This window comes from Cyphomyrmex costatus, unplaced genomic scaffold (assembly GCF_001594065.2).
Source record: "Cyphomyrmex costatus isolate MS0001 unplaced genomic scaffold, Ccosl1.0 scaffold291, whole genome shotgun sequence".
NCBI classification, from domain to species: domain Eukaryota; kingdom Metazoa; phylum Arthropoda; class Insecta; order Hymenoptera; family Formicidae; genus Cyphomyrmex; species Cyphomyrmex costatus.
In genome coordinates, this window is record NW_017277029.1 from 50,837 (window position 1) to 66,258 (window position 15,422).

At 32.0% G+C, this 15,422-nt stretch overlaps 1 protein-coding gene across 1 annotated transcript in view; it reads right to left on the reverse strand.

Annotated features, from left to right (window-relative positions):
- The window catches only part of LOC108775264 (uncharacterized), a 44,342-nt gene that overhangs the window by 12,940 nt on the left and 15,980 nt on the right, over positions 1-15,422 (reverse strand). The window contains exons 3-4 of the mRNA XM_018541574.1: positions 1,646-1,980; positions 387-532 (exon numbers count right to left, since the gene is read on the reverse strand). Coding sequence (XP_018397076.1) covers positions 387-532; positions 1,646-1,980 — 481 coding nt within the window. The remainder of the gene's footprint in view (positions 1-386; positions 533-1,645; positions 1,981-15,422) is intronic.

Sequence of the window (15,422 nt, forward strand, 5' to 3'; positions counted from 1 at the left end):
TAGTTACGCGTACATAGAGACGGCGGTGGTGGCAACGGCGATGGCTAAGTCTCTAATCCGATCGAAACTCGAAACCGACGAGATACGTGCTGCGGTCGTCTTTCGTAATGATCTATCGGTGCCGACAGCAACTTTCCTCTGCGGTTAGATGCTTACGGTGGATGAAGATGGATGGGCTTTCGTAATTTTGTGGCAGGACTAAGAAATTATATTACGACTTTCGTACTTAGCCGAAACAATGTGGGCTACTTGACTTATGGTCAGCAATAAAGCGAGTGCGCTTGCAAGAAGTAGAAGGCAGCAATTCGAGGATTGACCTTTTAAGGAGGCTTGGGGGGGATCTGGCGCCGTCATTCGTGTTTATGACAAGCATTATGGGTACTTACTTCAGACCAGCAATTATCTCCATGGCTGAATTAAAGTTTCCGGTATTCCAACAGGTTAGCGCGACGCGTAGAAGACAGGACAGCACTGCCTGCCGTTCTTCTACCGTGGCACAGCTGCTGATCGCGTGGGTGGCCCATGAGCTTACCTAATTAACAAACACGATTAATGATTGCCTCATTCGCCAATTCCTCACGTATAACTAGGATGCGAATTTTGGATGTCGTTGAACTGAATGCCATATAATATATGTTTCCGACAAGTACGTAGAATTTATATTTATAATTTATTTATTATGTAATTGTATTCATTCCTATATAATACGACTCATATTTCGTCTTTTTTATTAAATACAAAAAAGATCACTAAGACATACGAGATTTATCAGGTTTATTAATTATGAGTAAAATGACGAAAATTTGGAACTATAAAAACTTTATTAAACGCGAATGCGATATATTTAGCGATATAAAAATGACACGAAAAATATATCAATTAATGACAATTGAAACATTAAACATTTACAATGTCCTAAACTTCCGTCATTTTACTCATAATTATTAATTAATACCTGACAGATCTCATATGTTTTGTCGACTTTTCATGTTTAACTGAAAAGGTAAAAGGTGAGTTATTTTCTTACTCTATCGACATTTATTTACGTTTTGCAATTCAAGTTTCACATTTTGTGTAACAAAATGAAAATATTAATATAATTCTATTATAAGAACATCGCAATTATTCATAAGAAATGACCAGAATTTTCCAACGCTATCCGAAACTTTCTATTTAGCATGGTGATAAAGAGAACAACGTGGAAAACGGAGGGATAGAGAATCCAATGTTTCCAACCTTGAGCAAAGATTTAGAGTGGGAAATGGCAGTAGGGGGTGGCGGAAATGAGTAAGCGAGGTCAGGTGATATCCGTGCAAGTGTGTGTGTGTGTGTACATGTGTGAATAAAGTGGGTGAAAGTGTCTGGTGAAAACGTACGGAAAGCCGCTGGAGGAGTGGATACCTCATTAAAAGCGGCTGATGAGGGTTTCCGCGGGACTGAAGACCGAGAAAAGGTTTCTTGACACGGAGCTTTTATCATCTTCGGTACAATATTATTTTTTTCTTATTTACGTAAAATAATAACACTTTGTTGATTAGAAACAGTAATCTACAGAAAATCCTTCCATAGCACTTCGTAATCGTAATCAAAAAGGACATCTACGTGCCTTTGAAAAATGCAAATACAGGAGAAAGAATTAATGTACCTCATTAAAACGATCGATGAGGATCTGCACGGTGGAGTACACCGTGGCAACAGGCCAGGATGATTCGTCCTCGGTTTGGGTCGAACTGTTGGTGGTGCTGGGGTTGCTGTAGCTGCGATTCGGCGACGGGGGTGGCCTGGCAGGTGGTTTCTGCAACGTGGTTTGATCCTGTGCCACGTGCCTTAGGTACTCATGCGGTGGTACCTGGTAGAATAGCTGGTACTCGCTTTCCGTCAACCTCAGCGCCACCTCCTCGGGGAAGTGCAGCAGCTTATGCAGATCCTCCAGCTCCTCAGAGCTCCGAGGCGGCTGCGGCTGCGGCCGCTTCTCCAGCTCTATAAAAAATGTTTATCAAATTCATTACATTACAATGTCATTACATATTTGACATATCTATGATATGATATGAAGAAAAAGAGAAGAAAGAATGTAACCATGAAGTTTTATCGAATGGAATGTTATCTGTCAATTATCTTAACTTTTGTTCTATATATATATATATATATATATAATCATATTTTGATAATATTAAAATCAAACAAAACTAATGAGAACATGCCGTAACGGTCAAGCTGGAACTTGGATGCTTCTAATATATAATTTCGCGTGAATTTATTATATACTATACGTATGTAGATTCTTAAATGCACGTCATAATTTTTAAATGATTAAATTATTAAAATTAAAGTTTTTAAAAGTAAAGTAGTAGTCTTTAAAATCTTCTAAAATTTGTTAAAATTTAACAAACTTCCAAATTTTTTAAAATTTGTTAACATTTTGATAGACATGCACTATTTATTATAAAATATATAATACATATTTATATTATATATATAATAAATAGTACATGCTTATATCAAAATGTTAACAAACAACAAAACATATATATTTACATATATAATATATATATCGTGCGCTATGTATAATACATATTACATAGTATACATAATATGTATAATTTATATTTATATGTCTTTGTTTGCACTGATATTTCTATATAGGTAGTTGAAAATCAGAATTCTAGCAATCTCAACTGGAATTTTACACTGAAAGAAAATGTCTTAATTACAAAAAACTATTTCTTTGAAATAAAGATTTTTTGTTAGTGTAGTTGATTTAACGTTAGAGAAACTTATGATTCGTTCATTTTCTACCAAAATTACTATTTTATCTAACCATTTTCCTCAGTATGTGTTTAACGTTGCATAACATTTTTTTATTTTATACAATGTAATGTAGCTTATGTAATCTAAAGTTGAATTAAGAAGAAATTTTTTATGCTTAATATGACCTATTGTTAAAGAGTTGCATAAATTTATTTTCAATATTGATTGATAGCAAAAATAATTATACAAGGAAAACAAAAATATAAAAAATTATATTAAAAATTAACACAAAAGCGGATAATAAAAAACAAAAGATAAAGAACGAAACATTTGTGTAAGCTTTTCGTAAAATGATATTGCAATTCCTTTGTGCACGAAATATTGCGGTAATACACACTGCATATTTATTATCTACACTTTTCAAAAGTATGTATTGTATGATATGTCGTGTCGCAATAAATGTCTAAATCTTGATACAAATAATTTTCGGTCACCAGGAGCTAATTTGACAAATGCAGAAGCATTATTTGTTGATTATTTAATTTTTAATTAACAAATATTGTGGAAAAACCAATAGTGTATTCGTATCAGATAAATGTTTTGGAGTTTTGAATACAAAAATTATTTTAATAATTTATTTTGATAATTACAAAAATACATACAGTATATTTGACAAAAATATTCATTCTCTGTTCTTTTATTTATTCATAACATGGTGTAGTTACCTTCAATGCGATATTATATCAAAATTTGTACACGCGTTGCATTCAGGTCGCGCCTAATGAACCATGATAATCTTCATATTCAATTACATTTGATTTCGATATTAGCACAATATTTATTAAATTGCTCGAATTATGAATTAAATGTGTGCAAATCCAAAATGAAGTTTACAGATGATTAATGATACGTATTTCACTCAATTTATATTTTGCAAAAGCATATTTTGTGACCGTACGTTTGAAGACCGAGTCGCCATTGTTTCGAGCGTGCCAGTTTGCAGAAAAAACACAGTGCAATTTTTGCTCATCGTTTAACATTTGCCACGTGAAAAGGTCAGCTCGATGATGCTTTTTTGCCGCTGCGAGTGATGCACGAAATTCAACGCGACCATCGACGAATAAAAGCGTCTTTTAGGTCTTCGATGAATAATTCCGCGCTGCGGGTATCGTTGATGCTGAAGTAAAAACACAGTTCACGGTATTTTGTATTTTGACATCCGGTACGAAGCACTAGAGGCTGAAATATAAACCAAAAAGATATACGTTTGCATAATCGAAGAAGTACAGAAAATTAAATTGCAAATGCATTATTAGTAATTATTGAATTGTTCTCCTAAAGAAAGAAGTAATACTTGATATAAATGATATAATGTATATCTTCCATCAAAGCATTTAATTTATGGATGGAAAAAATGATTTTTTGGTCTAGTATTTACAAATTTAGCAGATCTGAAAACAATTTTGTCAGATCATGTAAACAATTAGGAAATTCAAATGTGATAAATAATGCTGTAGAAAGTTTTGGCAACCAATTTCAGAGAGCGCGTGCGTCCTAATTGTTTTGATAACTGAAATACAATATAATAAAAATTATTTTAATACACATATGTATAGATGTATTATTCCAATATTTAACTTTGACCGTAATTGTCGTTTTTCTTTAGTTATTTTAATATTAGTTAAACAAAATTATTTGTATCTAACTAATTGTAAATTTTCAAATACTTTATCAGAATTGTTTTTCCGTGTAACTGCATGTTTCATCATCAATAAAGCTATGTTATTTAATTAAGTATCCCTTTCTTTTCTTTGAGAGGACAATTCAATATTTCCTAATAATAATGCATTCGCAGTTCCATCTTCTAAACCTTTTTTAATAGATCCGTATTTAGCTAAATTTTTTAGATAATTCAGCGCGCGCAAATTCGTGCTTTTCGTGTAGAATGTTGTAAAAAATAAGTATGAAACATATGCGCGAAATTACTGGCAACTTTTAAATCTGACCCAGTTTCCTTAGAAACGATTAAGAACGCTGCGCGTCTCGTTAGAATCGAGTACTGACATGGTGTGTGCTTATTATGAGACAGCGCAAAATTATTGCGAGTGCATTCATTCGAAGCGACATTCATAAGATGCCATGAAATAATTCGAGGTATCTCGAATATTGCGAGCTTCGTCGTACTTGCCTCCGGCAGCAGAATAATATGGAAGAACGCGTTATATATTCTTTTTCTTTTCTCTCTCTCTCTCTCTCTCTTCGTTGCTGATATAGTTATTTTTATAGATCTGCAACAACCTATATCATCACCCGTATATTTTGTTGAACTTGAAAATTATTTCGAGCTACCGCATAAGTTTATATTCTCGTAATGTAACGTAAAAAAACATTTTTTTCGAATTACTTGGCTTTCACGTTATTTGAAAAAATGATTTTAAAAAAATTTAATCCACAGTAGATTGTACTTTGATTCGCTATAAGCGCTGTGCCTTCGGCGAAATTGAAACGCGAGCTGGGATATAACATATATATATATAACGTACAAGATGGAAGGTTCAGGACAAAATTTCACATTCGTCGATATCTCGTTATAGTTTAAGCACGAATGTAAGCGGAATCTAATATCCATGCGGATAATTTACTAGCGACCAAAATGAGAAAAAGGATTTCATCGCGTAAAGTATCCCATAGTCATGTCTCATTCTATAATAACGAATGCAGTGCGCACATATAATGTAAACGGATGTTACAAGTCAAAAGAGATCTCGGTTCAGAAAATTTGAATATCCAAAAGTAATGCTTTATTTCGACATCGAGCTCTTCATTTCTATTTCTCTCTTTCAGACCAAGAAACGAAACTATTCAATGGGAACCCTTTACGAGTGCGTTTCGCAAATATCTCGTAATTACTCCCGGCGGAATTTATGACCGCCTTACGCAGAGCTTACCAAGATAAGTAGGACGGCTCTCTACCGTAACGTTTCTAACCCACCGGGACGCAATTTCTCGTACAATGTTTGTGGCGTGCATACATGTTAAACGGAGTAATTGCCGATATCGCGATACAGTGTTCTTGTTTCTGCGTGCATTGCTCTTATGCAGGGCGATTATCATGTAACGAATCGCGCGGGATGGACTTATTCTGCATGTATAAGCTCGTCTATCAACGTCTTCGGGCAAACGGCCTGCTAAGGATCTTAAACCACCGTGCAAACACGTACCGAGTGTGGACAGAGTGGTTGGTTAAACCCTGGCATGCCCCGGCACATGCTCATAGTCAATTGGCGAACCTTATCAGATAATAGCGCGATAACCTGATGAAGAGATTAATCAACGTATCGGATCATGAACATAAATGGCTCTTGCATAATGCCAACGATGGTATCTTGTTTGTGAATCAATCGCTTTGAACGGAATAATGCCTATGCTTCTGCAGTTCCATAGCATTGAGAAAATTGTGAACGAAGTAAATGAAACGCAGTCTGTAACGTGTATTTTTATCGACAGTTTGTTCATGAGTTTGTTATATTTCTGTAATGTTTGCATTTCTTCTGCTGTCGGAATCGATCTTATGTGACAGATGTTCTAACATTCTAAATATAAATACATAGATTGACGTTTGATATATATATATATATATATATATACAGGAATTACAAAAACTTTTAAAAGAAGTTCTTCTCATCCACTATTATAAATTCATCCACTATTTAATTTACGAACAACCATTCACATTAACGAGGTTATCTCGAACATGTTTGTAATTATGCTTTTTACAAAAGAGATAAAAATTTGAATTATACAATACAAATGTTTTCCAATTTAGGATAATATCAAACAATGAAAAACGTAATCGATGATATTTCGAAAGAAGAGAGAAACGTATAAATTGGATTAATTATTATCTCGGAGCAAATACTCCGCAGTGTTTTTAATTAGCATCACAAAAATATAAATATTTATCTCCGAAATCTAAGCCGAGAACGCGGCTTCGATAAAGGTTTACCTTATCAGGTGATGGTGCGGCCACGTGGGGTGGAGGAAGTGGAAGTGGCTGGGTTTGTTGGCGTCGATGGGGATGAGACAGCTCGCTGCTCTATGATATAGCCGGGGCCCGCCGGTGGAATTAGTCCGACGACCAGGCCGGGTGATTCCCGCGTAGCTCCGCGGTCTGCATCAGGACGGCTTCATCGATATAAAGTCGATCGAGAAGCCCCTCTTGCGTCTTCCTCCACCGAGTTGCTTCCTCCGTGTCGGCGTTGTCCTGGCGCTCTTCTCAGGCGCGGCAACGCGCTGACCGCGATCTGCGAGAAAGAGAGAAGAAATATAAGAGGAGCTCGAAGTCGAGAGACTTGGATTTATTATCGAAAGAAGGAGAGAGAAGAACCGGGAGAGCGATTCGAGCAAGGACATCGAGAAAGCGAACGATTTATAGTCTTTCGAAGGACCTAAAGTCTACCGAAATCCATTTGAGTGCACTTCGTGTCTTCACTCTCAGGAGCGAGATCTTTTTTTCACGGACTTGGGCGCGGGTAAATTTATTACAGGGATTTTTTGTTAAGTATCGGTTAATCAACTTTCTTATTGTCGATATCGAAATTGCTTGTTTTAAGTAGGTATATTTTCCACTAACAACAAAAAATTAGGAATGTAAATATAATCGCATTGTATATTTTGATATACTATTAGGAGGTATTTCCTAATTATTTTTAAAAATCGATAGTTAGGACAATGATAAGATATATACTTGAAATAATATCAACTTCCCTCTGCATGTTATTTTACATCAGAGAACAAAAGGTCGGTAAACCATGTTGAAAGAATGATGCTTCGTGTTAGAGAAAGAACGTCACGAACGTCTAGCTAGCACTAAAGAGAAATCTAAAGAACAAAAAGAAACGTAGCGTAGTGAATGGAGATAGCATAGGAGCGTTCCTTGTTTTTGTTAAAATGAACTGGCTTCAAGCCCAATTCGTATTGTTGTAAAACAGCAGGGATTCGCGTGCGCTTCTATCAAGATAGAAGTTCATTTACGGTCTACTCAACCAATGGATGCTTTTATACAATTTCCTCTTTTCCATTATTTAATCAAGCGCAAACAGAAAGATGGTATTGTGCCATAAATAAATATTCTAATGTATTTAAAATTCTTGTAAATTTCACGCACACATAATTTTACATTTTATTGATTTACTTTGATAATTAATTTTACATAAAATTTAGAAAAGTCACATAATTATATTCTTTATTTATAGTATCATATTTATACTTCACTTTATTATCTACAATACGATTACAATCGTATATAATCTGTATTATTTATATAATGTAAATAGATATTAACTAATTATAAATTTAAAAAATTTAATATTGTTTTATCTGTTGCCATTTTGTGCATGTATCCATTTTATTATTTTATTTAATTGTTCTAGACTGATAAATTGATTAAATAAGATTGCTCTTTGTATCGTATACATATGGTATTTTGAATTTCGTTCAAGTGTTTGTTATTCAAAAAGTTCAAGTTTTGTTTCGAAAAATAGTTATGTAAATTAAATTGGAAGGACGTATTTCAATTTCATGCATTATCGATTATAATATTGTTGTATGGTATACACATTCGTTATCCGTCGCGGTGAAATTAATCAGAAATTCGTTCTACAAGTGCTCGCATTCACACCGAAAACTTCCGCGTCGTGCTCGCAAGCGCGCGAACTCGGCGCCGCTTCGCGACCGTGTTACGTGAAACTTCACGAAAGTGCGGACGCTCGTTAATCCATAAAGCGGCGCGGTTTCGCAGACTGCAGCTGCAAGCTGTCGCTGGCGGACTGCGTCGGCGTGTTCCACCTTTAAACTTCGATTTGATAGGGCTCTCTCGGAGAGCCACACTTGACAGTTTCATTTTGTGACACTCCTCTCTCGATATATCAGCTGTTCACCCACGATTGAGACGATTAAGATTGGATAAATTGTTAGATCGGATAAACTGCTTGATAACACCACGCCCTGGATATGTAAAGAAAAACTACGAGATTAAAAATGTAATACACTTTCTAGTTTGTATCTTCGTACGGGCTCGATCGATCCCGTTAGAATATTCATTTTACAATTTCGAAGAAGCAAAAATCTATCTTTTCAAGATAAATTCATAATACATAATTTGTGATTATTATTAAACATTTAAAACTGATAAATAATTTATCATCTTTTTCAATTGCACAACTTTGCCAAGTATAATCAATATTTCGTGGATCTTCATTTCTCAGTGACATATAGTTTCTTGCGTGTTGTTTTCTCAAATGATAATCCTTCATTCAGAAAGTTACGCGTTGTGGTATATAGTGACGAGAAAGTGTTTGTTAATGTACACCAACGCAATTATCCGTTAGGAGTTGCTGTTGGTTCTTTGGAAACTTAGTGCATGGCAAGGAATACTTTATTAGCCGCGTCTAATGATCGACAATGGATACGCTCGAGTAGCGGTAAAGTGAAGTTTAACTCCTGATTTCGGGGCACTTTCTTAAATCGATTCGGTTCAAGAATGAATCACGGAGATTCCACATTGATTCTGCAGGATAACTATGTGCAGAGCACGTATAGTATATAGGGTCGTGAATAACGTCTACCACTAATTTCATGAAATTTCCTATTGTAAGCGTTTGGTCGCGTAAATCTTGTGCTCGAGATAATGATCTTATATGATTACAAGAGAAAAATGAGATATATAGGAAAAGTTGGAAATTAGTGGAGAAAATATATTTTAATAAAAGTAAACTTTTACGAAAATCTCATAATAGAAATGAGAAAAAAATGAGATATCGTATTATTCAATCTCATCAGTAAAATTTATTTATATTTCAATATTATGCTCAGTCGTTATTAAAATGTATTTTAAAATAACGAATTTTCTCGTGTACAAAAATGTACTCATCTTTTTTAATTATTCGTATTTTTCTTTGAACAATCACGCATAGTTAAGATTACAAAAGAAGGATAGTTGACTATAATTGAAAAAATTAGAATTCTATTTATTGTATATCCTTCTTTTTTTTTACTTTCCAAATAGATATACAAAATAAATAATGTAAATGCATAACATATAGCAAAATGTTGATTTAAAATAATTGCAATTTAACGGTTTAACAATCTGTTATTATATCTTTATTATATAGTAAACCTGTGTGGGAACGATTCGTTTTCGATGCTGTGCTGCAGGCTTTGTATTTTATTTTCACAGAGAAACATATAAAGCAGAGAGAGAGGTGCTCAGAATACGCGTTCAAAATATATATTGTTGTAACATTTTATAGTGTAAAGGCAAAAGTGCAAGCATGCGATAGAACGTAGGTTGTAACATTTCACGTGACACATCAGAAAGTCTATTTGCGACTTCCTGAATAAAGTTTGCATTTGCTATTGGGCAATATTGTTTTGTCAAATTATTTTCAAATGTGATACATTTCATTATCAGAGCTTCTTTTTATTTATAACTTCTTCGATTAATTGTCTTCTGCAATAATAATAATAGTCATAAAAATTAAAAACCATTTATTCTTGTAACTTAAAAATTTTAATACTAAAAGTCTAAACTTTAAAAAGAAGAATTTTAAATAAAAGATTCATATATATTTTGAAAATAAACTAGAAAAATATAGTTTTTTTTTCTATTCTTTTCAAAATTTATTTTGACCAAATCCCTCAAATTTTAAATAACGCATAAAATAATGATAATTCGATATTTAATGAAAAATTTTTTTAGTTTAATCTATTTTAAAAGAAGTTCAATGACTGTGTTTAGTAAAGAAAGTAACTATTATAAAATTCTTTAACATGATTGATTTACAAAATTTCGTAAATTCAAAGTCTTGATTGGCTTACACTTAGATCCAATGAGGAAGGGTAAAATCACATTAAAAATTTTACAATAGTCGTAGAGCTACTTTCTCTGCTAAATACAGCCATTAATTATATTAAAAATGTATTTGATAGTTTAGAACAATTTTTATAAATGTAATTATGGTGGTAATAAGAAATAATAAATATAACTATATAAATTATGAAAAATAGATAAGATAATACATATATAAATTATGATAAAAAAATAAAATTAATTAAAAGATAATTAGAAGAAACAACTGTATTGATTTAAAAGTATTATATAAATATTTTAGAATATATATTATAGAATATATATACTATATTATAATAAGTGCCGAAACAGAACTTCCATAAATTTTAATTTTGAGATACTGAGATGCAGAACATTTTGACACATTTCTGTTTTCTCGCGGACACTACGATACTAGTAACGTACGAGGATTCGTGGGTAAAATTTACAACAGCTTGCTTAAGCTCATTTCGCACCAGAAGAAGTTTATCTCGTTTGCGCTTGGCGCTGTGCATTGTTCTATTTTTCTGCGTCAGATTTTATGAAACCGTCGCTACCACTTCACGAAAGAAAGTTGATGAAACTGAAGAACGTTCAGAAACTTTCAAGCTTTATTAGACTTGCGATAGCATTCGTATTGTTATTGAAGCAAACTTCTCTGTTAATTACATAATTAATTAGATTATTTTTACGATAGCACGATACTTTTTGGCTTTTTATTAAAGACAAAACGTCTACATAAATACATATAACTTTATTTGTAAAATATACGATTATTATTATCCGTAATATTATTTAGCGGATGAAATATATCTTTTCTATTTGTGATTTTGTAATATTACAAAATCCGGTTATATTCCATTGAACTGAATATTTAGTTAGATGTTACTATATAATAGGTACGTCAATCAAAACTTTCTTCTTCTTTAAGTAACTTATTTTTCGAAAGAACGATGTAATGCTTAATGATCAATAATGGTTTTAAAAATATCGTTACAGTTTTTTTTTTTTTTTAAACGATTTGCCGCTTTGCATAAAATATATCATATTACTAGTGACGTTTTCGTCGTCACTCTCGCTACAAATGGAAGCTCTTACAAAATCACGGCTGAATTGCATCAGAGCTTTTTTCCTCCACTTACGAGAAAACGTCTGATGCATTGACGTAAAAATAAGATGAGGAAATATTCACTAAAAGAACAGTCGCATTGCCTATATAAAGTTTATTTCGTGAAAGCATATCGACCATTCCACTGTCGTTACATTGATTTTCAGCGATGGATTTCGAAAAAACGATTTTAATAATTCGGAAGTTTTAGATGGAAGAGTTTTTTTAAGATTTATATTAAAAAAAATCAAAAAGACTATTACAGTGTTTTACACACAACATATATATAAATAAATAATGACTAAAACATTCAAATAATTTACTAATAAAGGATTTAAGACTTAAAATATAAATAATATATAAATTTTTGAAAAATTATGTAAATAAAAATTGTATTTTTAAAAAATAAATTTAAGTAACAAATATAAATATTGCAATATTGACATATGCGATTATATATATATATATATATTTTCTGTATGTTAATTAAATTAATATTTGCGATCATTTATGGAATCTTAATTCGATTATCTTAGAATGAATAAATTATCGATTATTTATAAATTTATAAGTAAAAGCAGATAAATATTATTTATTACAAATCAAACAAATGCGGAAAAACAACTTGCTAAAATAAATTTCAATGAATATCGATTTATTTTGTTCAAATTATGATTGTATTATACAGGGATTGTCTTTGAGAGGGTAAAATATTGATCACAAAATATATGCAAACATATTACAGAAATGAGAAAACTTTTTTAAATTAACAGAAATTTTTTCCATGCAACCTGAATAAAATAACATATTTTAACATTTAAAGTTTTTAAACAGTTGAAAAAATGTGTATATATTGCATTTTAGAATATAAATATATAAGGTAGGTATTTTTTCTATAAACAATAATTGTTTATGAAAAAACAAGTAGATAATGTATGATAAAACTGTTTATAAAATAATTTATTTTTAAGAAAGACAATTTCGAAAATTAAATAATTAGTAAGAATAAACGTTTTTATATTATAATTTAGACAATCTTTAATGTTGTATTTTATTTATCGATATTGAATTTATCTCGATGCAGCAGCAATACATAAATAAAACGGTACATTTTATTTGATAAAAATTCACTATGTAAAATATAAAAGTTATTTTTTTAATGTTGTCTTTTTCATATATTACATTTTAATGTATATAAAAAAAATTATCTATTCTGTACACACACACACATACATTATAAATCAAAAAGTTATATTTGAAAATGGTATTTTTTACAGTAATATGATTGCATTGGAAAAGAAGGCTGGTTGCAGATTGCATTAATTGGAATTCTAGTTGAAAATGACAAATCAGAATTTTTTGATCGAATCTGTTATAATTCTAGTTACATAAGATAATTAGAATTTTGATTGATCAGAATCTTCTGATTCGTACATTTTTAACCAGAAATTTTTCTCAGTGTGTTTCATAATCTTAAATTCATAATCATAACTTTATGTTCAAATTATTTAAAGACAATAACGTTTGAAATTTTTGTGTGGAGCGGAATATAATTGTTTTTCACTAATAATTAAATTGTACTAGCCTTTGTAACATTGTTATTCATTTGTAAATTGTAATTTATATAGCAATGAAATCGGGAAATTACCGAATCAATAGGCGTATAAAGAAAAAGAAAACAAGTAAAATAATACCGACGCGATATATTCGATAAGTAACAAGCGATGTTTCAGTCAAGAAGACATTTGATTGAATGGAGATGTTTTGAACACATAGATGTATTATTGTTTCTTTTATTATGTTTAATATACAGCTAATTATTTTATCCGTTAATTAATTATGGATTACATAATATAGTCAACTAATGAACTATTCTCTCCTCATTGAAATATTCCCGACTAGGACATTGATTTATTATACTTTAATGGTAAAAATTAACATACATAGCTGTCGATCGCGGACAATAAAATTTACCATATCCGATTTATGAATTTCTCATTGCGAAAGGCGAATGGTAAGCGTTATTGTTTTTTGTACGATACGATACTCGTTAGTCGCAACATGTGTGCCTCATTATTGCTGTTATGAAGATAATAGGAGCCGTTCTAATGTGCAAATAGCTGTTTGCGCATGCATATTTCATTACGATATTGCGAAGCCAGGTGACTCTCCGGGAAAACCATTATTCATTCGTCTTTTGTTTCGCGGAATTATGTAAACAAGCGAAGGAAAATATTCAGAAAATTATTGAAAAATACTTTGAGTTACAGGAAGGATTTGAAAGTAGGAAAAATGAATAGACGATTGACAGTGTGCGAGTCTTCTCTATTATTATAAAAGCTTTCGCTTACTAAAGCTGCTAAGATTCCTACATTCACATATAAATAATTACTGTATAACAAAAATGTTTAATAATATATAAAAAATAGATATCAGCAAATATATCAATTCAATTATTTACAATTATTTTAATCTTATGAATTCAATGGTGAAATAGTGATATGTTCTCATTACTTCTTGCGAATATGTAATTAAAAGCTTAGAAATTATATGAAATTATGTAAATAAAACTCGTTAAGTTTGTAATTGTGTTAATTAATATACTGAAGAGAACTCGTATCATGAGTCGAAATTATTATTATTAATATGTATCAAAATTATTATTATTATTGCAGATAAATCAAGTGCACAAAAACATCCAGTGTTAGCTCTTAATGGCTTTTGTTAATTATTGATAAAGAGGAATACTATAAATATATATTCAATAAATACTTTAAACTAACATATATGTGACAAAGAGATAGTTGTTTAAAATAAACTTAGTATTGTGTAACTAAAGAGATTCATCGTGACTGAGAACATTTATATTTTCAGAGTTTTAAAAAAATTAATTTAGCAAATTGACACACGTTTATTTCCTTAATAAACACATTTAAGAATAGTAGTGTTGATTTAGTCCGACACTTCAAAGTTTCTTATAACGAAAATTGCAAAAAAATTTAAAAGAGCGCGTGCGCGACTTTGGCTACGGGGGGTCCAATTGGTTGCAGTTTGATACGGGGGATGAGGAACGTGGAGAATAGAGTAGGAGGAAGAATGTGGAGGTGTAATATGTAGGGCGGTCGATAGGATAGTGGCTATATGTGCCGTTGATATCAGAGAGTTTCCTATGCGCTACAGCACGCTAAAACATACACGCAACCGCGCGTATGGAATATGTCAAAAGAAAAACTAACAGAAAAGAAAACGAAAATGTGCAAAACACGGACGCGCGTCAACGACGCGGATAATGTACTAATCGCGATCAAGGCATTTGCAAAAACCCAAACATGCAAATCCGGGAAAACGAGATTTTACACAGACGATATCAAGCAGCGAACTTTGTTCCATGCGATTTTTTTTTTCTACAACGAGTCCGTCTTGAAAAGTTGCCTCGTGCACGAGAAAGATTGCACTTTGGAAAAAGTTAAGGTCTAGGGAGTTTAAGTCTCGCGGATGCAGGAGACTGACCCGCGCGTTTCTCTTCGTCGCGGCGAAAAACAAAGGTTTCGGACATGTCTCCACGAAAAGTTTTATACGAAAACCACTCTGTGCGAAGGAAAACGAAGAAGTGTGTCAAGTGCTTCATTCTTCCTCCTTTATTCTATTAACTTACTCGAGGGAGGGGGGGGGGGG